This window comes from Chrysemys picta, chromosome 14 (genome assembly GCF_011386835.1).
Source record: "Chrysemys picta bellii isolate R12L10 chromosome 14, ASM1138683v2, whole genome shotgun sequence".
In the NCBI taxonomy this organism is placed as follows: domain Eukaryota; kingdom Metazoa; phylum Chordata; order Testudines; family Emydidae; genus Chrysemys; species Chrysemys picta.
Window position 1 is genome coordinate 2,764,102 of NC_088804.1, and position 25,655 is coordinate 2,789,756.

The 25,655-nt window shown below is 48.0% G+C and overlaps 1 protein-coding gene and 1 long non-coding RNA gene across 3 annotated transcripts in view; one reads left to right on the forward strand and one right to left on the reverse strand.

The window, feature by feature from the left end:
- Positions 1 to 342: 342 nt before the first annotated feature.
- Positions 343 to 4,837, forward strand: LOC135975727 (uncharacterized). The gene is made up of 2 exons (XR_010592734.1): positions 343 to 527; positions 2,579 to 4,837. It is a non-coding gene; the product is annotated as an uncharacterized LOC135975727 (long non-coding RNA).
- Positions 4,838 to 15,566: 10,729 nt separating this feature from the next.
- GOT2 (glutamic-oxaloacetic transaminase 2) overlaps positions 15,567 to 25,655 on the reverse strand; it is a 30,241-nt gene continuing 20,152 nt past the window's right edge. For both annotated transcript variants that reach the window (XM_008177713.4, XM_042847066.2), the window contains 4 exons: positions 25,393 to 25,543; positions 24,731 to 24,896; positions 22,220 to 22,370; positions 15,567 to 19,216 (listed from right to left, as the gene is read on the reverse strand). In XM_008177713.4, coding sequence (XP_008175935.2) covers positions 19,094 to 19,216; positions 22,220 to 22,370; positions 24,731 to 24,896; positions 25,393 to 25,543 — 591 coding nt within the window. In that variant the 3' untranslated portion in view covers positions 15,567 to 19,093. The remainder of the gene's footprint in view (positions 19,217 to 22,219; positions 22,371 to 24,730; positions 24,897 to 25,392; positions 25,544 to 25,655) is intronic.

The window sequence follows — 25,655 nt, forward strand, 5'->3', positions numbered from 1 at the left end:
GTTACAGGACTGAGATTACATTTGCAAAGCTTAACTGTCCAGTGAGATCCAACAGTCTGCCCTTGTGACCCTGGAGCTGGCGTGGTTTGGGGACGCTGAAGAAGCCACAGGCAGCCGGCCTGGACTGGAATCTCTGAAGAGACGGGTTTCAGAGTAGCAGCCGTGTTAGTCTGTATCCGCAAAAAGAAGAACAGGAGTACTTGTGGCACCTTAGAGACTAACACATTTATTAGAGCATAAGCTTTCGTGGGCTACAGCCCACTTCTTCGGATGCATAAGTGGAAGTGGGCTGCAGTCCACGAAAGCTTATGCTCTAATAAATTTGTTAGTCTCTAAGGTGCCACAAGTACTCCTGTTCTTCTTTTTTCTGAAGAGATGCTGCAGGAGACCCCAGGGCATAAAAGAACTGCCCTCCCAACAGTGGAAGCAAGTTGGAGATTCTGGACAAGCTGTATATAGAATAATCTCCTGTCCACCTCTCCCCCTTCTCTGGACGTTATACACAGACGTGGCCAGTCTGGACGTACGTAAGTATGAAAGTGGCTTAGGGCTTGGGGCATTCATGTTTTTTTCCCCCTGAGTGATGTGGGAGCGTTCCCAATACTCTGTTGTTGTTTTATTATTTTATTAATGAAGCTTTAAAATTTAGTCATATGGTGTGTTTTCTTTATCTTCCCCCAACGATCCTGCTGTGTCAGCCTGATCACCTGAGACGAGGAATAGATTGGTTACAGAAATCTGTCAGTTTTGGTGGAAATTGAGGAAAGGGGGGGAGCCTGCAAAATGCACACCATCTATTTATTTTTCCCTTGTTATTTTATGTTTGTTTGGTACAGTTAGTGTTATATGTTAAAATTGCGTAATTAAAAGCGTGCCCACTCTCAGCCGCAGTAAGTCTGAGAACTGGAAAGGGGTTTAGCATTCCTCTCTCCATCCCGGTTGACTGGAAAGGGTGTCAGGTGGATCTACCCCAGTCGTAGCAGGACTGGGCAATAGAGAAGTTGGAGAAAAGGGAAGAGTTGTGTACTTAATAACTAAAATTAAGCAATTAAGAGCATAAATCATAAACCAGGCAGCAACTCAAACCTACGCCCAGGGCAAGTTGCAAGCCTTAAGACAGGACTTCCAGGCAGAAAAGAAAGCACTGGCTAAGCAAGTACCGGTCCTTCAGGGACTTGTCAAAATTTAATCATTTGTGCTCAGCATATGCTGTAAGAGCAGTGTATTTGCCACAAAAGGAATTAAATAGTTAAACGCCAATGGGCCATGTGTTTTGCCCAGGTGGCAAGCCTCACGAGGGAGGACTCAGGTAGCCTTGTAAGTAAAAATGTTTGAGGGAAGAGACCAAGAAGGGTGGAGGCTAGTTGAGAAGCCCACCCTCCTAGCTAAATTGGTAGGGGAACAAGCCGGTGCCCATGGAAGGGACGGTTCAGCGAGAAAAGCAGGATCGGGCCCAAGCAGGCAGGCAACCGATAGAGTATTTGGAAAACAGGTTGGAAACTTTAAGGGCATAGTTAAAAAAAAAGAAGTAAGTAATTATAAGCATGGGGATTTCAGATCTCCAGAACAATAATTGGAATAATAAAATCTGAGTTGATTGGGTGTCGTTTTGGAAGACAAGCAAGTAATTTAAAAAAAAAAGAGTAAAAAGTTAACTCTGTAGTTGCTAAAGGAAATCAAGCAGTAAAACTTGGTAAAAATGTCTGTAAGTAATCCAGGCAAAAGGTTATTTAAGTGGAATTATTCAACTATAAATAAGTTAGTCGAATTTGCTAAAGAACACTACTGCTGTGTACAATCTGTGTTTTATAAGTTTGAAATAAATTGGTATTGTTTTAAAGTTGCAAAACTAAAAATATTTTTGTCAGACACAGAAAACTAATATTGTTTAAGGTATTTAGCATTTAATCCTTAAGGTGACTTAATGCTTTACAAAATTTAAAATGTTTTAACTAAAGACCAAAGGTTGTGGCTGCAGCAGGGTAGTCAAAGCCAGGAAAATAAAACATTTAAATTTGTTTTTGGGTAACAAAATAGCAAATAAAAGATCTGGTAAAAAAAAAGAAGAACAGTGCCCCTGGCTCTGTGTGGTCAAGCTGTCTTACTAGGGGTGCATAAAGATTTTGTAAGCACAAAAAAACCCAGTTACACTTTGTGTAAAAATTAATGGAAAAATGTGCATTTTCCCCAGAACATGTGCAGTGTATATTAAAGCAAAGGTAAAAAAAAATGCAAACCTACCAAAATAGGTTTTTTCTTTGTTGTCTTTTTCAAATCACTGTGTGTTTGAAAACAGGAGTTGACAGTTAATTGTGTCCCTTTTTAAGTAAAAGTCTTTAAGCTGTGGATAGCTTTGGATCCAAAAGCAAGCCAAAAAGCATCTGTACTAATGCAAATTATCTTAACGAATAAGGTAAAAGCCACTAAAACCTGGGCTGCCTGTGAAACAAATACAAAAAAATATGGGTAATTCTTTTGTTTTGCCTGAAATCAACAAAAGTATTTGTATATAAAGAAAATATTTTAAGCAATGACTGACTGCCCAGAAGGGGTAGACCTCTGTTCTTTTGTCTTTCAGCTCATCAGAGAAAATGGATGCCAGCTAAACAGCATTCAACGTACCATGCATTTCCTGGCACAATAGGAATTATTTTTGTGTTCTGTGTCCTGTCTTGTGGTGTTTGTCTTGTGGCCAGAATTGTTGGGTTTAATATTTTCATAAGACCGTCTAGTTTAAAATTAAAAAGAAGGGTTAAATCAAAAAAGCAAATATTTGTTTTATTCAACTTGAAATACAAAGTGTTTAAATAAATCAAAAAAATGTAATATACTAAAGTCTAATACATTTGCTTAAATAATAATAAAAAAAAAACACCTTCATTGGCCAGATCTTTTCATTGAAAAAAATGTTAAAATTTGCATACCAACAGTCTTTGAAAGCAAGAACATGAACAGTTAACCCACTCCCCATATTGCACATGGAATCCTTCTGGCTACCTCAAATTTCTAGCCAGAGGCTGGAAAGGAAAAAAAGCTATTGAACACCAGAGATTGTACCAAATGGACTCCTCAAAAGTGGGTGTGCTTGTCCTAGTTTGTTGCTCCAAAGCTCTGTAATAAAGTTATTTTACTGGAAGGGTGTATGTGGCATACATTGAATAATAAAACTAATGTACTGTATAATAGCAATGTGTATGTGTTCATTGTTGGAAAAAGGTGTATAAGTAAAAAGTAAAAGTTTCCTTTGTAGGTTAAAAAGCCAAAAAAACCCAAATAAACAAAAAAAACCAGCCCAAGTTAACTAAAAAAAAAATAGCTAGCAAGCTCAGTCCAAAAATAAGACGCTGGCCCCATTCAAGGACACTGCTACAGCTAAGGCTTGGCTAACAACCAAGAAAAGGGGGGCCTGAATGTGCCCAAGCAGCTGTAAAATCTGCAAAACACTGCCAGGCATTAATGAAGTGTGTTAGGTTTCTTTTCTCACAGGTAAAAAAAGTGCTACCTAAAAACCCTAGCAGCCCTGCCATTCATTAAAACCAGAAGACTAAGTCTACGTAAAGTCCATCAACGAAAGACTGCTTTGGCTCCATGCTGGAAAGGCCCTTTCCAAGTCCTGTTAACCACCAACACAGCTGTGAAGTGCCAAGGACTACCTGCCTGGACCCAGGCTTCTCACTGCAAAAAGACCCCTCCACCTTGGGAGGACTCTCCAACTAATAATAAGCCTATTTCTCCTTCTAGCTCTGCTGTGCCTTCTGGACAGCAGGAAACAAGGACAAGGTGAAGTGCTAGTAACCTCTCCCTTGTCCACTGACAGACCTACTGTGCCTTTGAATTTTTTCTAGAAAAAGCAAAACCATTACAAGGTAATGTGCTAGTAACCTCTCCCCTGTATAATGCTGCACCATAACTGTTCAAAAAAAAGAAAAAAGAAAAAAAAGAAAAAAAAAAGAAATACTCGCTCCATTGAAACCACCAAAGTCCAGGAATTCCTGACTACAAAAAACATTAAAATCTAACCCTGGTAAAAAAACAAAAAATTATACACTAGCAAAAAAAAACTTGTGGAACCCATGCTTGGGAACGTGGTAGTGATTGAATTTTGGGGTTTATTCTACAGGCTGCACCTTGTGTTTTGGATAAGTCCTTCAGCATGTATTGCCCTCCCTAATTGGATTTTAAATGACAAGTACCAAAGGCACCTTGTTGCCACTGCCCCTGCCATCTCCTCCATTACACTATTACCCCTGTAACACATCCAAATACAGACAGTGCCATATATTTGATAAAACCAATGGCCAAGGCCTTCACACTTTAGTGATTTATTTAAACATTGTTTTAAAAAATATTTTTAAGGTTCAGAATGTCCCATATAAGCAAACAATTAAATAAAAAACAAATAAATCAATAAAAATAAAAGTATATAATATCACCACAAGTAAACCCCAAGGATCTGTAATTGCAATGAATGGGTTCTATAGCAAAGTAAATATAATAGCTGTTCCTAAAATTTGCACTGTGTTAAATAAAAAATGCCCTTATTGTTATTTGGTCACCCAATTAGTAAACAATTAAACAAATACCCAAAAAGTTTGTTTTGCCACTGGAAATTTTACCTGCATAGAAATTATTCCAGTGACTAATAATGTGACATGTACCTTATTGCAATACACCCCCTCTTATGCCATTAATATCAATGCCTCCCGGAAATACATAAAGGTATTTAACCAACAAAGGTGGTACAGTATTACACCAAAAAAAAAAAATGTATTAAAATATCAATGAACTGTAATTAACACTACATTAGGAACTGTTAAATTTTCGTTGCCCTTATCCACTTTTCAGAACACCTCTACATACCCAAATTGTTCAAGGGGGGACTGCCATTAAATTAGCACAGAGGGCTTGAATTATTTCCTCTTAAAAAAAAAATTGACCGGAACTCTATGGGATGGGGCCAATAGTGCAGCAGCAGTTTAAAATATTTTTAAAAAACAAGAACATAATGAGAAATTGAGACAACTAGAGAAGGCCACTAGCCTTATTTCTGGGGCACAGCTAACTCAGGTACAGGCTAAAGTTGGTAAGGTACATGTTATCTCCGCCCTTAGTTCTATAACCCAAAAGTTGCTAACAAAAATGGTATTAAATATCACTGATGCTAGAAAGGCATTGCCGTAAAATCTAGCATGTTCAAAAATTCAGGATTTCCTAAATAACCAGCTAATGGCCATTCGGAATAATCTAGAGCATCAGGCTTGGCCCACTGCCCTTACAGACACATCAGGAGTACCATCTAATCTGTGGCCATAAAAACATACTTGGAAACTTTCTGGGTGAAAGTGCGGACGTTCTCAATGCTCCTTCCAAGCATATGAACTGGTTACGGGGGTGTGGGCTCCCACATACCGAATCCTGCCGGGTCCATGGAAAAAATGCATGTGGGATTGGTTATTCACCAAGACATCTAAAAAATTAGACTACCTGGTATGCCCAATCGATTTTTAGTCAGTGCTCCTGGAATTACATCTAACATTTAAATGGGGTTAGGGAGTCAATGGACATTTTGGCCGTTAGAAACCCCACAGCTTTGTATCCGTAAACTGAAGCCAAAAAAAGTTGTCACTGTTCATAACTGTGTTTGCTGAAAAGGTAGGGAACAAGGAACTACCCTGACAGGACACTTACTTTTTCAAGCTAATAATAGCTGTGTGTATGTTAAAACCACCACATTGCAAAATATACATTTTAATCTCACTACCGCTGCAGGCAATCATATTATTTGTTGGCCTGCAAATAAAATTTTGCAAGTAGCCCTTAGGTTCCAAATACCCTTTAATTGGACCAGCTTAGTACCTAATCAATTTTAAAATTTGCTTTCAGTATTACCAAACGTTCAAAAAATCTCTAAAATACAAGGGCAAATTCACATGCTTCAAAATATATATATTAAGTTAAAAAGTATGCCTTTCATACAGCTTATAAAGTGTCTACTTTATGCACTAAGTATAATGTATTGTGCTTTATAACTAAAACTGTACAACAACCCCATCATATTATTGCTATAAAAATGTTATTCCTTGTATTGCTATTAATTAGTTTAAAATTATGTTATTGTTGTTGTAAAAAACATAATAATAGTAATATCTTTCATGTCCATAGTAATCATGCATGGTCCTTACATCCAATCAAAAGCCCTAAGGTTAAAGCATCTAATGTAAATCTAAATTCCAAAACTTAATGCAAATAAAATTTAAAAATGTTTGTTGTACTGGTAGTACAAAAGGGGGGAGGTGTGGAAGCAGAAAAAGAACTGACAGGAAGGGGATTGCAATGCATGACAGTTTGTTAGCAAGAGTCGGGCTAATTGTAATCCTAATAACGCGAAATTTGTAGAAGCGAGGATTATGTGAGGCGAGTAGGAAAGAACTGTGTGAGAAGTTGTTGCGACCTTGTGTAAATAATGTTAAATAATGTGCAGACAATATGGAATGTAGACTAAGAGTCTACATAAGTAAGAAAAACAAGATATCAGAACGACCACTGTATAAACAAAATGCAGCTGTTGCTTATTATTGTCTGTAACAAAAGGTATAAATGCTTGCTGTAATTGTTTACCTGTAAAAAGACCTGCCTAGGAGGGGGAGACCCTGTGTCCTAGTGCACTCTCTTCCTTTACACAGCTGTTAAAAACAATAAAATATCTGACTTTGCTGTACCCAAACAAAAAAAAAAGAACTGTGTTATTCTCCGACACGCCCTAGGCGAAACTTCCACCTTGCGCCCGCTCCCCCCCACAGCCCTGCGGCAGGTCCCCGCCCCCCCCCGCCCTGAGGTGCCCCCCCACGGCAGCTCCCCACGCCCCTGGCCCAGGGAGCTGTGCGGCAGTTCCCCACCCCAGCTCACCTCTGCTCCGCCTCCTGCCCGAGCACGCCACCCCCGCTCTAATTCTCCTCCCCTCCCAGGCTTGTGGCGCCAAACAGCTGATTGGCGCTGCAAGCCTGGGAGGTGGGAGAAGTGGAGTGGCGACAGTGCGCTCAGGGATGGGGCGTAGGAACGCTGTAAAAAAAAATTGGGAGCACCGTTTTTGGCGCCCCCAAATCTTGGCACCCTAGGCAACCGCCTAGTTTGCCTAAATGGTAGCACCGGCCCTGTCTACTCTGTCCCCATGGCACCTCCCCTGCTGAGCCACCTCTCTGGCCAGGTTCACTGAAGCCACCAGAAGTCAGGTTCTCTGGGCCTTGGAGCACAATGTGTCCTTAGGGCTTAACCCCTTCCTGCCTGTGCTGTAGCCAGAGGCGGCTGGGTTATGTTGGTGGCCAGCAGCAGCCTGGAGGTGTTATCTGCCTTTCTACGCTGTGCGTGCAGGAAAGGACAAGCTGCTTCCAGCCACGTGGGGAGAGAAGAGATGAGCTTTGTAAAGACACAGGCCAGGTCATCCCTCTCCTCTGCCCCCGCTCCCATGGCTGGAAGCAGCTCCCGTCCCTTCCCTCCTGCAAAGTGCTGAAAGGCTGCTGCTGGCCACATTCTGGTGTGAACCCTGGCAGAAATCCGGGGAGGGGGGCATGTGGCCCTGTGTGACCCCCACGTGTTGCCTGGGGAAGACACGGCACCAGGTACCAGGAGAGGCGGGTCCATCCTGGGGGCCCAGCCAAGCATGGAGTGTGGCGAGCTCTGGGCAGGGAGGGTCAGGTAGGTTGGTCACCTCCCCTGTGTGAGAGAGGTGTACGGGAGTGTGTGTGTGTCACCTCTCCCCATATGTGTGTGTGTGGGGGGGGGGGGGGTAGGGGTGTGTGTGTGTCCCTGTGTGAACCCTAAATCCTTAAAGATAAGAAGGTAAATAAAAAGAATCCAACTACGCAGTATTTCTTTTTAACAGGGGCTCAGTCAACTTGGTGTTAATTTGAATGTGTATATTGCATAGCTCTGATTGATTGCCGTTGAACTCGCCTGAATACGAGTAATTTTACTGGGTGTCCTGAATTCACCATAGGGAAATATGGTCACCCTAGCTTGGTACTCAGTTTAATAATGGCCGCCTGGTCCAGAAGTTAAAGTAATTTGGTACGTGCTTGAATTGTGTCTGTCCGGGAACAGTGCCTAGAAGGTAAATCGCCCCAGTGAGACACTCTCATAGTAATAGCGTCCGACCAGAAACGGTGACGGGAAGTTTAGTTGACTCAGTTCTCACTTTAATAGTATCCGGCAACTGTGACTGGACATTACGTTGTCCCTGTACACGCTCTAATAGTGTCCCGTCGAGGAACGCTGTCTGGAAAATTCCCACGGTGCTTGTTCGGTTCTACAACCAAGAGGGGCTGGTGGAGACTAGGGGGAGGGTGGCGGGGATGGGGGCATTGAGAATGGGGGTGCCTGGCAGGGATTGGTGGGGGCGGGGGGAGTCTGGGCCTGGTGTTCCCTGCTCCGGCATGGCAAGCTGGAGCCTGTGACAGGAGATGGAGGCAGCATTGTGCTACATCTCCCACAATGCACTTCTCTCCCCCCTCCCCCTAGCTGTCCATTGCCTGTGCGGCCTCAAAACCCAGTTACTAAACATGTGGCCTGGCCGGGGATTCCCCCTGCCCCACCACAGGCCAGAGCCAGGGCCGGGTGCTCTCCCCGACCGGCCGGAGCGCAGGGGGGAGGGCGGTGAGCCCGCCGCGGCTCTGCTGGCGGCCAGAGCCCTGGGAGGAGGGCGGAGAGCCCAGCCAGGGCTCAGCTCTCCCCAGTGGCCAGAGTGCCGTGAGGAGGGCGGAGATCCCGGCTGGGGCTCCGCTCTCCCCGGCGGCCAGAGCGCCGGGGGGAGGGCGGAGAGCCCGGCCGGGGCTCTGCTCTCCCCTGCGGCCGGAGCCGGAGCACCGCACCGCCCCGCCCCCCTCCAGGTGCTGCCCCAAGCACAAGCTTGGTGGGCTGGTGCCTGGAGCCGGCCCTGGCCAGAGCCGTAACTAGCTATTTTTGCGCCCGAGGCAAGAATATAAAATTGCGCCCCCCCAGTGCCGCCCAGCCCCCCCCCAAAACACACGCACCCAGCGCCGCCCGCCCCGCGAAAACAAACCCATCTTCCACTCTCCCGGCCTTCCCAAACTGCTGACTAGATAAAGCCATCAGCTCACAAGGCCGCCTAGGCTCATCCAGACTTTCCTTACCAGGCACATGGCCGCTCCCAACAGATACACTGCTGCTCTTCTCACCACACTGAGCTACCGCCAGCAAATCACAGTTACCCTTTTCAGGTTCCCTTTTACAAAATGTACTAGCCAACAATCCATCACCCACCCAAAATCTCCCCTCTCCTTCCTCAGGTAGGGCTTTCACCTGACCAGCCACTTTAATCTGCTCCTGAGAAACATTGTCCTGACCAATGAGATCTTTCTGCTCTTGATCTAACTTCAGATTCACTTCTGAGACATTAGACAGACATTCAGAAACTTCATTTACAGACAAACAGCTCTTCTCTTCAGACAAACCTGTGGAGAAACCCTCCCCGGGCAAATTATTGCCCATAACAGACACAGGTTTAAGATCATTCCTGTCCTGTGACTGGCTCTGGCTACCTGGACTGAACAAAGCTTTAACATTTTCCCCAATCAAAAGATCCTTAGGCAATAACTTTCTTACACCAGCTATAACTTCATGCTTAGCACCATTCCATTCAAGGTGGATTCTGGCTAACGGCACACTTACAATAAACTCAGAGAGGACTACAACGTTCACACTCTGATTTGGACAGTAATCTTCCTTTTTGTATATCTGATGGTCCTTAATAGGCCCTCAAGCAGGCTAGGCAGAGCTGACACCAGCTTGGCTAGGATGTCACCCAGAAGCATAGCATAAGTTTGAAATACAGACAGCATAGAGCCAACCTTCATAACTTCAACTACAAAATTGATACACACATAAAGAGAGCATAATCATAACCAGCAAACCATAACCTTGTCTTAGACACCTTATTTGACCCCCTTTATACAAGATTTGGTGCCACTACAGGACTTTGGTTGCACCCATGTTCTATACTGTCCCAGATTATGTCAATAACGTCACAGCCGAAAAGGAAGATTGGGGGGAGGGGGGGGACAGCACGCATAGGGTGACCAGATCACAGCAGTAAAATAGGACCCGCCCCCTCCCCGCTCAGCCCCACCATCACACCCCTCTTCACCCCCTAGCCCCCTGCTGGCTTGCTGTGTCCCTTCTACTCAGTCCCCCACCCACCACTTGCCTCCTTTCACCTTCTCCCTCCCCTGTCAAAAATCCCCAGGCTCGCCCCTTGAACCCCTGCTGGCTCACTGCTCCCCTCTTTGCCCACCCACCACTTGCCCACCCGCTTGTCCCCTCTCCCCCTCCAAGTATAAAGCCTCATTCAAAGACCGAAGAAGTGAGGTTTTAACTCATGAAAGCTTATGCCCAAATAAATCTGTTAGTCTTTAAGGTGCCACCAGACTCCTTGTTGTTTTTATATTACTGCACACAGCAATCAATGCAGTTGTAGATAAATCTCTGCATTATGCATTTTTGTATAACTTTTATATGACTTTGTATTGAACCTTGGTAATATGTTATAGCGGGCCTCTAAGGTAGTATAATTAAGGTAAAAGAAAAATGTCTTTTTGCTAGAAGTAGAATAAGCTCTCCCCCCCGACCCTTTGTAATCAATTGCCCTCTTGAATGAACGAGGTGTGAATGAGGAAGGCATGGAAGGCAGGCACCTCCAGAAAGCTGCAACCCTTGGGAAAGGGGATGGGAGCCAGACCAAGGACGATCAAACTTGTCACGTGGGCTGACTAGAGGACCTTGGGGGTTAGAAGCAAGCACCTTCCTTTGGGAACACCCTCTTTGCAGCATTGGGACAACCCCCTGCCAAGAGAAAAGCAGCAAAAAGGACCAACGGACACAGTCCCAGATTTTGAATCTGGGAGATTTGCCCCACTCCAGCCACCAACTCACTGCTCGCCTCGTCACCCCCCCCACCAAGTATAAAGCTTCATTCAAAGATCCAGGGGGTTACTATATTAATGCACACAGCAGTCAATCAATGCAGTACCAAAAATTAAAATACTGAAAATGGATGCCCCCTCCATCCACCGACTTGCCTCCTCACCCCCCCTCCAAGTATCAGGGGCAGCAGGTTTGTAGAAATTTTGGTGGTGCCCAGAACACTCAGAGCCCACCCACCCCCACTCTGCCCCCACGTGCCTAAGGCTCTGTGAAGGAGTTTGGGTGGGGGGAGGAGGTCTGGGGTGCAGGCCCTGGGACAGAGTTTGGGGGCTGGAGAGGGGGTGTGGGATCTGGGGGTGGTGGGTGCTGTGGGGGAGGGGATTGCCATCACATGTGGCTTCCTTCCTCCTCTGCTGCCCCTCGCCATAGCCTCACTGGGGGTGGTGGATGGGGCTGCCCCTTGCCCAGTTTGCAGGAGTGATGGCTGGAGGATGTGTGTGTGTGTGTGCAGATCACAGGGTCAAACACTCACCGAAGCCCCAGCAGCGGCTCAGGTGATGAGTGAGGTCCACTGCCGATGATCCTGTCTCCCACTGGAACCCCCTCAGCGTCTCCAGGTGAGTGCCGGGGGAGGGGAAGGCTGTCTCAGAAGCATGTATGTGCCTCTGTCCTACGCCTCCCCTTCCTGACTTGCAGCAGCCAGCTGCTCGCTTGCCCTCAGGCGCAGCTCTCTCCAGCGTCTCTGGTTGCCATAGAGGCAGCAGAAGCCGAGAGAGCAGCTGACACTTGCGCCCCTAGGCTGTGCATACCTGAGGCAAGTGCCTCACTCCCCTCGCCCTCCTCACGGCACCGCCACAGGCTCTGCGGTGCTTGTAGAGGGGGGCTGGGAGGGATGGGGGAGGAGACCTGGGGAATTGCCTGGAGGCAGGAGTGAGATGGGAGACAAAGGTGCCACTCCTGTGTTCCCAGGATACTGGACAGCCTGTTACGTCTAGGAACAGTGTGGGCCCAATCCCCCCAGCATGTAAACAGCCCCCATGCTAGGGTGGCCAACTTTCTAATCCCACAAAACTGAACACTTTTGCCTTGCCCCTCCCCAAGGCCCACCCCTGCCCCTTCTCCAAGGCCATGCCCCCTCCACCCCTCCTGCCTCTGTTGCTTGCTCTCCCCCACCCTCACTCCCTTGCTCATTTTCACCGGGCTGGGGCAGGGGTGCAGGGCTCCAGCTGGGGGTGCAGACTCTGGAGTGGGTCCAGAAATGAGGGGTTCAGGGTGTGGCAGGGGGCTGCAGGTTGGGGTGCGGGAGCTGTGGGGTCCAGGAGTTTGGATGTGGGAGGGGGCTCAGGGATGGGGTGTGGGAGGAGGTGAAGGGTGCAGGCTCCAGGCAGCGCTTACCTCGGGAGGCTCCCTGGAAGCTGTGACATGTCCCTCAGCTCCTAGGCAGAGGCACTGCCAGGCGGCTCTGTCCACTGTCTCCACCTGCAGGTATTGCCCCCATAGCTCCACTGGCCACACCTCCGCCGAGCAGCTGAGGGACATGTTTCAGCTTCCAGGGAACCACGCGGAGCCAGGTAGGGAGCCTGCTAGCCCTGCCAACTGGACTTTTCACGGCCCGGTCAGCGGTGCTGCCCAGAGCCACCAGGGTCCCTTTTCGAGCGGGCGTTTTGGTCCAAAACCAGACACCTGGTAACCCTACCCATGCCCCAACCTAGAGATGGCTGCACCTCTTTGCCAATCATGGCATCTATAAACAGCCCCCACTATCCCACCTCAGAGGCAGCCGCATCTCAGCAGTGGGTGAGAGATCCCTCTATAAATACACCCAGGGGCGGCTGCATCTCAATGTTGGGCAAGGGATAAACAGTACCTGTGCCTCACCCCAGAGGCAGCTACATCTCAGTGCCAGTTGAGGGATCCCTGTCGTAGGGTGGGGAGAGAGAGAGCCGGGAGCAAGACCTGAGGCCTGAACCAGAGGTTGTGAATTAAAGTTAAGCCATGTATTAAAACGGATGTTTACAAGTTCACTGTCCAAAACTTATTTGATCATGCCCCCTTCTTTGTGGCTGTAGTCCTTTAAAGCCCCTCCCCTGGCTCTTGCCACACAAGTACCTATACTGCTACCCAGCTCTGCAGGCAGAGCGGCTTCTCATGCCCCCCCCCAGAATACATTCCATGCGTCCCTTGGGGGCACGGCCCCCAGTTTTGAGAACCGCTGTAATATATGACTGTGGCAAAGGTCTGGCTAGCTTTTCTAAAACACACTTCTAAAAGTGACAGAAACTGGGTTATGTGTGAGAACACGCTCCAAAAGGTTACCCAGGGCCATCCTGACCTCACACCCAGTAAGAGGATGTTTTGCCTGAGACACCTGGAGCATGATACAAGCCAATATCAGGGAACATGTAAGATAGAACATAAGTCGTTTGTCTCAGTCTATAAATGTTGGTGTACTCGCCTTCACCCTTTGTGTGGCCAAAGAGACAGCAGAAATTCCCGTTGCTGACTGGCACTCATGTTAGTGTGCCTGTAACCATGGAGCCAAGGCACTAGTACTGTGCCTCGAGGGCACCAAACCTGGCCGAGTGCCTTGGTCACCAAACCGAGTCTGTGGTCTTTGAGGAGTGCTATCAGGGTCAGCTGCATGGGGCCGGGCCAGCATACAGAGAACACACGCACCTGACAACACTCAGAATCCCACAGGGTGTCAACGTCGCGAGTGGAGCATCACGGTGAGGACTCAGCTGAGGGTGTTGCTGAATCACAGACTAACTGAAGCTTTTGCCATTATAAGATCTGCTCCTTTGGCCATTGTTTCAGGATATTTGGGTTTCTGGATAATTGCCTCCAGACCAGGCAAGGGCCAATCTCCACAGAAAACAGGGCTCATTCGTGGCTTTACCACAAGGCCTGTTCACAGGGCACTGTGTTATGCTGCTCCTAGAGAACCCTTGAAAGTCGTTTGTCGTGAGTTCCCTCCAAGGCACAGTGGACTTCCCTCACCGTGTTGGTGCAGCAGGTATGGTAGCCAGCTCATTAGGGGAATAGAGTCAAAGCTCTGCTCCCTCCCCAACCAATCGCACCCACGTGCATGGGGTGGGGCACTGGAACCCCTGCGAGGCAGCTCTCATCCCCACACTAGTACCGGTTGCGTGTGTAGCCCGTACAAGGGGACACCTTGTTAACAGGTTTTGTGTGACAGTGAGTTGGATGAAGATGGAGTAGGTATGGCTTTTCAGTATGTGCTGTAGATGGTGGTATGGATGCCTCCTGGAGTGTTATCAACAGCAATGTAAGGTTGACAGGGAATACTGGACACTTCCTTTTACCATGCTTGGAGCATGTCGTAAGGCAACTTTAACTGCTGATCCACTGAGTTTGTGTTCACATGCACAATCCACAGATAACACAATAGTGGTGGGCAGGCAACTCAGACGTTCTAGGTTTTTCTTCCAGAGATGGGCTATGCTGCCCATCTTCAATCTATCCACGGGGGGTTTAAAATTAGTGTCCCAGATACTAAATGATGAGGTGATATCTATGTTTCCGGAAATGTCCCCAGGAGTGAACGCTGACCCATTTTGCATAAGTTCTGAGAACACCGAGGCCCTGACCTATGGCACCTGCCCCTTGTCAGACACGAGTTAGTCAGATATACAGAGGATGCTTTGTCAGATGCAGCCGTGTCAGTGGTATGCCCGCTGCCAATTCAGTGTCACATACGCACACTGGAGTAATGGTGTCTACTGACCCCCCATCCCCCCACTTTCATTCGATAGCCACCTCACTTTCATTTTCACTGCCTAAGGGAAGAGGAAGTGGGATCAGAGTAGCCCCTACTCCCACTCATTCCAGTGATTGAGGAGTTGGATTGATCTCAGCTACATCTGTTCATCAGATTGAATCAAGAAGCACTGCTTGGGCTGGGTGACGGTGGAGACCAACTAGGCCACTTTGTTCAGTAAGCCCAACTAGTTGGGGGGGGGGGGGGGGAGTAGAAAGAGGAGTGAACTTGCTTCATACCAGAAGGGGCACATTGCAGGGGTGCCTAGTAGTAAGTTGGGCCCTGCATGACCCAGCCAAGCCCCAAGATCGAAGACCCATGGTCAGTCCGTTCCCCACCTCCACCCACACTGCTGCTGTGAAGAGCAGGCTTCTGGTTAAAGATGCCTTAGTTTTCAGACCTTCTTGGTTGCTTTTTCAGACCTTTCATCAACAGTTTCCAAATTGGCCATGGACTTTGGGTGCCTCTGTCCCGCTCTCGAGGCACCTTGGGGGCTGGGTCTTTCAGAAGTGCTAAGTGGCCCCCCCATTCCAATTAATGTTGAGGGGAGAGGCAGGTGCCCAGCACCTTTGACGAGCCAGGCCCATGGGAGCTCAAGCTGGAGAAACACCAAATGGAGGCATTCAAATATTCAGCTGCTCTAGTGCTGAACACTTTTTTTTAAAATCCAAAATCTCAATTTTTACTATTTGGATCAAGGGCTGTAGGAACTTTTGTTTAGTGTTGACTTTATAACAGTGCTTCCTAAGAACAGCTTGACTTGTGAGCCTAGAGGGACTGTTAGCAAATTACAAACAGAAAAAACAAAAAGTCACTGAAGGTGTTACAGACTTATTCAGAGAAACATGGATACGCGCCAGCTGTAGTTTTATTGTAACAGAGAGAACAGGCTGCATAAAGGCCTAAATGACTAGACAATGGCAGATGGCTTGCCTAGAAAGGTGAAGACCAGAGCTGAAAGCACACAGCAGCTTAGAACCACAGCACAAAACAGTCATTCCCTAACCCGATGCACCCTGAGAATCAGAGAGAAGCGAAGGCTTTGGGCAGGTGGCTTCAGTAACTTCCATGCAGGAGGATGTGTACACATCACCACTGCCATTAAAGTGCAATCGACTTCTCTTTACTTGAGCCAGGCTAGAATCCTCCTTTACTTCTTGGTATAGCGGTGGCAGCTTAGGGTAGACTAGGCTAGTCTCAGCTGCTCAGGATGGAACAGTGATAGGAAGGAACTACAGAAGTGACAACTGCCTATCGATCAGCAAAAAGCCCTCTAGGGACTAAAATAGGAAAGATGCCCACAGACAGTTCTAAGAGAGATGGAGCCACTTAGTCTGGGAGTGAGTGGGAAGAAAAGAACACACATGGGGACCAGAGGTGGCAGCAGTACCTTGCATGGGTCTACCTCATGTATGTTCATGTTCAGGCCTCTGCCTTCAGCAACGGAGAACTCCATGCTGCCAGCTACTATGGAAACACTTCACTGGTGTGTTTGCTTTAAGGCCTGTGGATCTCTTACAACCAATTTCCATTCAAACTGTTCCAGTTAGTTTTTAAATAAGTGAATGGGAGTTTTAGCCATGTAACTCTCTCAAATCAATGGGAAGCCAGGGGCTTTAAACACAGCTCAAGAGATTTGAATGCAAGGCTGAAAATGCAGCCTCTACCTCTAAAATTGGGACGGAGGGAGGAGGGGGAAGGAAAAGAAAGAGAATGATGGAAACCCAGATGATTGCTTATAGATGACATACACTGTGGAAGAAGAGACAAAATGGGGAGGGGCTCAGCCTTAAGCGTTGGCTACACCTGACAAACACTGGAAAGCCGGAAGGGATCCATATGGGTTCGGTTGCGTGCCGGAGAGTCTATTCAGGATTAAATATCGAAGTACAGCAGAGTCGCATCATAGGCGCATTTAACTTACACGATTTTAACTATACACGCTCAGCCAAACAAAAGAGAGAAAAATAATTTAAATGCCCTACCTGTAGTGCGGGCGATTCCGCCCACCATTCCACTCAATGAGCGTTTGACAATACACTATTTTCGCCTTACGCACGGACTTCAGAACCTAACCCCCGCGTAAGATGTGACTCCCCTATAGTCCACTTCCACTCTGAAGAGTGACTGTGGAAGAAGAGACATCATGGGGTTCCATGTTTATTGATCATTTGCCAAGAGACAACTCTGAGTTTACAAGGAGAGAGGTGGTTTTGTTTTTGTTTTTAAATGAGCAGTCCTTCAGACTGGGATCTTTCCTTCCTGCATACGACCATGAGTGCTGACAGTTCTGTTAAGTATACCCTCCTGATGCCTGGGCACAACCCCCTTGCTTTCAGGAGGTTACACAGATATAACTAAGTTTCAAAGCCAGGGCCAGTTAGGTCTGTCGATGCACAAGGAATTGAAGCCAGCTGGAGAGATAGCAGGAATTTAAGATACTTAACAGCTAAGGCGGATTGTCACTCTAGTAGCAGGGACAGGAGAGCACACACCACGCTCAGGTCAGGTGAAAGAATGGGCCAATTTTCAGAGCAGAATCTTAGAGTGGGAAGAATCACTCTACTTCTGTGTGAATGGCAGTGGGGGACGCATGGGAGGGAGAGAATGAAGCAAGCCATGTTTCCAAACAAGATTAAAGTGAGAAATGACAGCCCCAGAGAGACACTGATCTATCTTACACGCACTAAGAGAACCACTAGTTTTTCTGAACAGAGATGAGATTCCTGATTAGAAAGAATTGTACAGGCTTTGATATCAGGAGTTCCCTAAAGCTTTTCAGTTTTACTTGTTCAGAAGCAAATTCAGACCCTCTGTGTCCTTTCTACAATTGTTAAAGACAAAACCAACCCTAAAAGCGGCATTCAGAGGCTTAGATTGCAACTATGTAATAAATATCCCTCATGCATGTGCTCTCTGAAAAGTGCTCTCTCCTTGCGTGCTTCTACTGCTGTAAAGGTGGTAGAGGCCACCATCTGTAGCATTCTGACAGGTAAGGAAGAAGCAATCGTAAAATACATTGGTGATGCAAGTCCACACAGCAGAGGGTTATTTGGGATCTCAAGCTGGTTTTCTAGGTCATTTGATCAAAAGCTGTTTTTCAAGCAAGACCTGTACGCCATGTTCACTCCCCCTACACCTACCAGTCTGGAGGAGTAGCATGGGCAGTGGGTAGAATAGGCCAGGGGAGGCTCAACCTCCCCTAGTACAGCTGCTGCCGTCGGACCCTTGTTGCGGGTTTCGTGGTGGAAATTTGTGCTTATTATTATGCGCCATGCAGGTTCCAGGGCGGCAGAGGAGATGGTATGTGCTACTCAGCTTCCTGGGTTCCTTAGTAATCTCCCTGGACTCCAAGGAGAGTCCTGATGAACCTGGGAAGCTGAATAACACATACCGCCTCCTCAGTGGCCCCACAGGCTGCATGGTGCATATCAAAAGCTCAGGTTCTCCTTCCAGAAGAGGAGAGAAGAGCTCTTGAATTTTCCTGCGGGGTGGCTTGGACTCTGTGGAGGGGAGGCACAGCTGCGATGGCTCAGGTGTAGGGGCACAAACTGCATTATACCCGTCAGCCTGGGGCTCCTCCAAGCAGGTCGGGTGGGGGGCTCAGGGCTCTGGCCATGGAGGGGGGAGCGGAAGGGGTGGAACCAGGGACTAGCCTCCCTGAACTGGGGCTCCACCCACCGCCCATGAGGAGCAGACTCCCAAAACCTTCATTTACGTACAGCGTTTTCAGCTTCAGTGGCCCTCCTCGAATGAGGTGAGTAAAGCAAGCGGACATGCTGTACAACTAGACAGTAGAGCTGTACTGGCTCCCTCAACTCCAGCTGTTGCTCTACCCCCACCAGTGTATAAGGGCAGGTTTCCCTGTTGACATGAATGCAATGATGTGTTACTTGATCTCCTTTCAGAGTGGGAGGATGGGGTCTTGATCCTGTTCCAGCTCATTTAAAAACAGTAACTGAACTATGTTACGAAGCCGTCTCCCCTCCCACGTAAGGGATGGGCACAGAGACACCACTCAGCGCCCAGTGCTCTTGGTCAGCGTTCTATCATTCTACATGCAGTAGTTCTGCCAAGACGTTTAAAGCCTGACGGGTGCCTGTGTCGGGGAGAGGGTGCATAACGCAAGACGCTGCTTCTGAAGAGAGGAGCAGGAAGCAGTGACATCCCTGTCGGAGAGGGCAGGTGGCTTTGGCTACGATGTGTTGATGCCGCTAGCTGCGGCCTTGCACACGAAATACATTAAATGACAGAGTCAAGTGCTGTGGTTGAAAGTAAATAATTCTGCTTGCCCCAACCCCGCAAATGCACTTCCCCTTCCTCTTGATTCAGAAAGTCCAAAGACCGTTGAAGGGAAGGCAGTCTGCTCCACCGTGTTTACTTGCTGACTTGGTGTATTGCACGAGCTAGGTAACCCACGTTACCAGATGTGACCCCTGCCACGGAGATCCGGCCATCTTTTGTCATGTATATGGAGAACTCTTTGGTTAGTTGCTCCACCTGAGGGGGAAAAAGAACAAAACAAAAAACTTCACCTGACTGAAGGGCTGCTTTGGCAGCTTGCCAGGGCCTCAAGTCACAACCAGTTTGCCTAAAATGAAGGTGTAGCCCACGGAGACTGAATCCCAGCATGCAGTGCTCCATCCTGATTCTAGCAGTAGATAGGCAGAGACTCAGCAGTGCATGCTGGGAATGGTAGTTTATATGAGAGAAGGTGGCTTCCCCATCTCATATCTCAGAGCTGCACTTGGCCTGCAGACTCCTCTTTGGCCAGCCCTGAAGCCCACTCACTAGCACTGTGGCACATAAAAGCACTAAAATGCTCAGCCAAGACAGTCACATGACTTCAGCAGCACTTAGAATAGAATAGATTATCAGGGTTGGAAGGGACCTCAGGAGGTCATCTAGTCCAATCCCCTGCTCAAAGCAGGACCAATCCCAAACAGATTTTTGCCCCAAATCCCTAAATGGCCCCCTCAAGGATTGAACTCACAACCCTGGGTTTAGCAGGCCAGTGCTCAAACCACTGAGCTATCCCTCCTTGAATGCCATTTTTTAAAGAGCAACACAATTGTTCCATTTTACAGCTGAGAGGGGAGCCAGAGCACAGCTCCAAAGCCCTGCTCCAGCTCCAGGCAAAACCTGCAGCTCCACTGCTCCAGAGCTGCTCCGCGCTCCAGCTCTGGGCTCCACTCCAAAGCCCTGGCTGAGAGAGCTAGTTTAGCTTTTAATCACTACCACTGAAGGGTGTCATGCGAGCACTAGAACGTTGTGACTAGAGAATAGAGACTTTGGGGAAGAACAGTCCTCTTTTCATGAGGATCTCTCATGTCAGTAAGGTATGTTTTAGCCCATCCAAGGTTTCCGTATGCCAAAGAAAATGGCAAAGACTCTTAAAAATGAACACTGAAGATCAAGAGACAGCAAAGAGTTTGAGAAATGTTAATAGGCTAACAATGCCTGAAAAGTTAGCGTCTCCTGACTGATCTGCCAGTCTCTAAGGGCACGTCTACACTTAAAATGCTGCACTGGTACAGCTGTGCCGCTGTAGTGCTTTAAAGACGACACTATGCTGATGGGAGAATGCTCTCCTGTCAGTGTAGTTAATCCACCTCCTCGAGAGGCAGTAGCTGGGTCAGAGGGAGAAGCTGTCTGCACAGGGGGTTAGGCTGGTATAACTAGAGCACTGAGCAGCTACAAAATTTGTACCTGCAACTGATCTGCAAACATGGTCCGCAGATATCCAGAGTTGCAGGGCTCTAGGTATAACTACGTCGCTGAGCAACATGGATTTTTCACACCCTGAGTGATGTAGTTAGGTCTGGTCTACACTACAGACCTATATTGGTATAAGTCCAAGATACTCACTCACACATCCTTTGCTCCTCATCAGCAGGATTGAGAGCGTTTTCCAAATTTCTAACAGGAAGCTGAACCCTGAACTCAGGATCTGGCAGGCAGCTCAATTGAAAACCATGTTTGTAAACTATTTAAGTTATCAATAGTCTAGCATTCTGGACCACGGGCATGTACAGATAGATGTGCTCGCCTACTCTGTGGGCACCTTTACATCTCCATGTTTATATTCCAGCAGTGACTTAGTTTCACTTTCATTTTTAATCATTGTAGTTCAGCAGTTCTCAAACTTTTGTACCGGTGACCCCTTTCACATAGCAAGCCTCTGAGGGTGACCCCCCTTTAATATATTTAAGTGTTTTTAATTTCTAATACCATTATAAATGCTGGAGGCAAAGCAGGGTTTGGGGTGGAGGCTGACAGCTCGCAACCCCCCCTACCCCCCATGTAATAACCTCATGACCCTCTAGTCTAAAGGGTCCCGACCCCCAGTTTGAGAACCCTGCTGTAGCTGTTTTTTAGCTAGTCGCATTAGACAACAGAGCCCTGCTCCGAGAACATGGCAAGGAGGAGCTTCCTGAGCTTAGGGATGGCCTCTGTTTACTAGGCCCTGCCACAGCACAGTGGGGTTGGACTTGATGACTTTGAGGGCCCTTCCAGCCAGACATTCCTAGGATTCTATGGTTTGCCTCACACCTCTGCATCTCATGTGAGATCTCGTGTTACTGGAACAGGTGGCTCATCATGGTACCTTTATGACAGTAGGCTAGTCTGAAGGGATAGACGATAGTTGCAAAAGGGGGTATCCTAGATAGCTAGGAGGCTAAGACTGATATTGAGTGCACACAAGATTCTCTATGTCTGCACAAGAGAGGAGGAAGCTTTTTTGTAAGGAATGAAGTTCCTCAGCTCCACCAGTGTCTTAACTGGCTTCAAATTCGTGACTTCTCATTTGGAAATACAGCCATGAGTGACATGGGCTTAAACTGCAGCAAGGGTGGTTTAGGTTGGACATTAGGAAAAACTTCCTGTCAGGGTGGTTAAGCACTGGAATCTCCATCATTGGAGATTTTTAAGAGCAGGTTAGACAAACACCTGTCAGGGATGGTCTAGATAAAACTCAGTCCTTCCTTGAGTGCAGTGGACTGGACTAGATGACCTCTCGAGGTCCCTTCCAGTCCTACCATTCTATGATAATTCTATGTTTTCCCTAGTGCAGCCACTAGCAACCCAGAAGGGACCATCTTCTTTTTCAATGAGAGAACAAGCTGCTCCTTCAAGACAATGCACTGAGCAGACCAGCATGGAGCCAGCAGGAGTCTCACACACACAAAGCAATCCAACAGGACTGGAATTTCTCCTGCGAACTGCCTTAGGGCAACCTGCTTAGGTCCCACTGGGATTCCTCTAAGGAGTCAAGTACATCTCATCAGTTTAATTTAACACTGACCTCAGACATATTTAGAAAGAAAAAGCCAATGCTAAAGTGGGAGATTATTTAGTCATCAGCTCCCCACCTTCCCAAGAACAGCATGTGTTCCATGAGCCCAGCCTGATGGACGCTGCCGTGGATATCCATGGGCTTCCTGTTCCCCCCCCAGGCCAGGAGAATTGTTTTTCAGGCAGATTGGGGAGAATGGCACTCACCTGCTCAGGTTTCAGCCCCGTGTAACAGAACATGCCGATCTGGTCGGTGATGTGTTGCCAGTTGTGGGAGGAGCCTTCTTTTTTGAGGTTGGCCACCAGCTGGTTGCGCATGTCAATGATCCGGTCAGCCATCCCCTTCACCTCTTCCAGCCTGCAGGAGGAGCAACAGAAAGGAGATGCCTGGACATCAGATTCGGACAACGGTGAGGCAGGACAACAACTGAGACTAGCATGCAGTCGACTACCCACGGAAAACCTCTAAAGCTTCCCTCTTCGCAATTCACACTGGGCACCAACCTGCAATGCCAAAGTGAAGTTACGCACTGCTGCTTTCAACTGGCCGCACACACATTCAGTGGAGAGTGCTACAGGCAAAAGATCACTTTGGTGGCTTCAGTTAAAGAGGCAGAGCAAGCCTAGTGTTTCAGTTCCGTGTGGGAAGCTGAGTCCACGCTGCTTTAGGAGCTGCCTCTCTCTGTGATCAGAAGAGGGGGGCTCTTTACTAACCCAGATTATGCACAGTGGGTGCGATATGGACTCCAGTTCAGAGGGGACCAGGGTGAGATCACCATACTCACAGGATTCCCCATTGCAGAGGGTTGATTGTTAAGCACACTCGAGCCAGGGGCTCATCATGAACAGAAATATTTCTGATGCCATCCAGGACAATGTTCAATTCTATAGACCTTACTGCACATGGGGGAGACGGGGGGAAGAGAACGGGACCACACCACCTTTACAGGTGAATTCCAGTTATCCAAATTCCATTTATACGAGAATCCTAATTATCCAAATCAACAGTGTCCCCTCCATGCAGCCCCATGCCAATTAATCACCTGCTGATCAACAAACATTAAGGCTGCGGGAACCACGATTTGGAAGGATTTCCAGATAAACGGAAGCATGGGTATGGTCAATTACCTCCCCTGAGGCTGTCGTGCTGGGAAGCAGTGATGCTGGTCTACAAGAGTGGAGGAAAGCAGAGAGGGAGGGGGCATAGCTACAGGGGTCTGGAACCTCCATGGTGTGCTCTAGCGCTTCCTGGCTAGGACAGCCTTGGGGTAGGTAGTCAGCTGTACCCCTCACTATTTGTACTGCACTTGTGGAGCCTGGGGATGTTAGTGCTGGAGCAACACCAAGGAGGCTCCAGTCTCCTGCAGCTGTTCTCTCTCTCCTTCCTTCCCCCCTTCTCTCTCCTCCACCCCCGGGGGCCGCCATCACTGCTCCCTGGTACTGACAGCCAGACCTCACAGTTCCATTATCCCAACATTCTGGGTGCTCCCCAGGCAATTCTGATAAATGCAGTTCTACTGTATTTGGAGGGTGACACCCACTACTCCCCAAAAGCAACCCATCCAGGATACGGCTCTGCTGGGGCTTGGATCTGTGCATGTCTGTTCCAGGCATAGGCACCATGCTAAAGACATGTCTGCCAAAAGGAGGCAGCTATCAGAGTTCCCAGTGCGGTGAGGGCTAGAGGACACAGCCTTCCCCTTTTGTTCTACCAAGTCAGCTGCCTGCAAGGACCCTGAACTCTAGCAACAGATCGATAGGACTAGGAAAGCAGTGCATGGTTACCTCAGAACACGGGAGCAGGAGGTTACCTTCCTCAGCTGTACTCAGAGGGGAGCAGAGCTTAAAAACAAACACCATTTCATTTCCCCATGGAAGATGTATTAAAAAGTCCCGCAATGCATTAGTCAGATCCTTTAGTGCCCTAGCATTGAGCTGCTAGGCACAGACTGTAGCCTTCAGACTGAGAAACCTGAACAGTTCCATTTACAGATGAATTCTGTCCAGTTAAAATGAAAGTGACGGAAAATTGCACATTCCAGTCTGAATTTCCACCAGATGATGCCATGCATGCTGGGATTTGGTTACCCAAGAGGAACATGAAGATCTGATAGGCCACCTGTTCAAACAGCCCTGCTAGGTTCTACATTTGGAGCAGCAGAAAGTCAGCATAGTCACAGGAAGGGGAGTATCCTGTATTTAAAGGGACTCCCCTCCTGGAAGAGCTGGGCTATACACTGGCATCTTCCCTGCAGCTCTAGGTAAAGGGGTGTAAGTGGCTTTTCTGTCTCTTGCTCGCTAGAAGCTTGGTGCCAGAGCTCCATGGCACTGTTACTGCAACAGAGGAGACCCACGTAGGGAAGCACCTTGACCAGCGTATTTGCCTAGGAGTCCTGAGGGGCAGTGTTCAGTCGGAGTTACATTTCTCTTTGACGACAGTCACCGAGCAGGGGGAGTGGGGAGAAGACTGTGCCCTGTTTAGACGCTTCCCTTAAGGGAAAGCCTCTTGAATTTCCCCCTTCTTTGGCTGATGATGCCCCATTGTGGCTGGGGGATAGGTCACCCTAAGGTACCCTCCACTGAGGTTTCATTCCTTTGTGCTCTCTAGCTACAATGGAGAAGCTTGTTTAGCCTTTGTCCTGCATCATTCCTATGCAGCACCTTTCCCATCACGAGCAGACTAGAAGCAAACCGGCTTCTGAAGGGGAGCTGCCTTACCATTCCTTCCGCAGGTCAGGACTCGTCAGGATGGTGGAGGCAATACGAGCTCCATTGATGGGTGGGTTTGAATACATGGGGCGGATCAGGATCTTCAGCTGGGATTCCACCCTCTTGGCCTCATCCACATCCTTGCAGATCACTGAGAAGGCACCCACGCGCTCCCCTGAAACACAATCCAAGTCAGATCATACCCGTCCTACCACAACAGACAACGTATGTGGTAGGCAATGTTCCCTCTAATTTTTGACAGGCCTTGTGTGCAAAAAATGTCTTCTGTGCAAATGTTTGTACGCGCGGTGTTTCGCCGTGTGCGCAGGGTTTAGGATCTGTGTGTGCACGCACAGCTTAGAGGGAACAGTGGTTGTAGGCCTCCAGCATTTGGACTAGATCTGCCCTGGGACACCACAGCAGTCCCCATTTGCAGAGGGGACATCACAGGTAGAGTAGCATGAGCTTCCCCAGTACCCCAGATCTCCCTTCTGTGCCAAAGGGGAGTGCCTCTAGGAGGAGAAAGGACGTGGATCTGGTGGGCATTCACCAGAAGGTAGGGATTTTTGGTCACTAATGGTCCAGGTGGCTTTCACACTGGCAACCTGGAAGTGAAAGGCTCCATATCTCATCATTAGCCCTCTGAGCCATCTTCCTTTCCCACTGCTTACCGTAAAGGCCCATGTTCTTGGCATAGGACTGAGACAGAACAACATTAATGCCTTGCTCAATAAAATGACGCACAGCCCAGGAGTCCCGGTTTATGTCCCCGCTGGCAAAGCCCTGGTACGCCATGTCAAAGAATGCAAAGAGATTCCTTTTCTGCAAGGAAAAAACAAAAAGATTCAATCACTCACCCTTCTAATGGCTGAATGTCCAGGGGCTCACGAGCCGTAGGAATTAGTTACTAGAGATTCAAGCAGGGCCTCCCCCA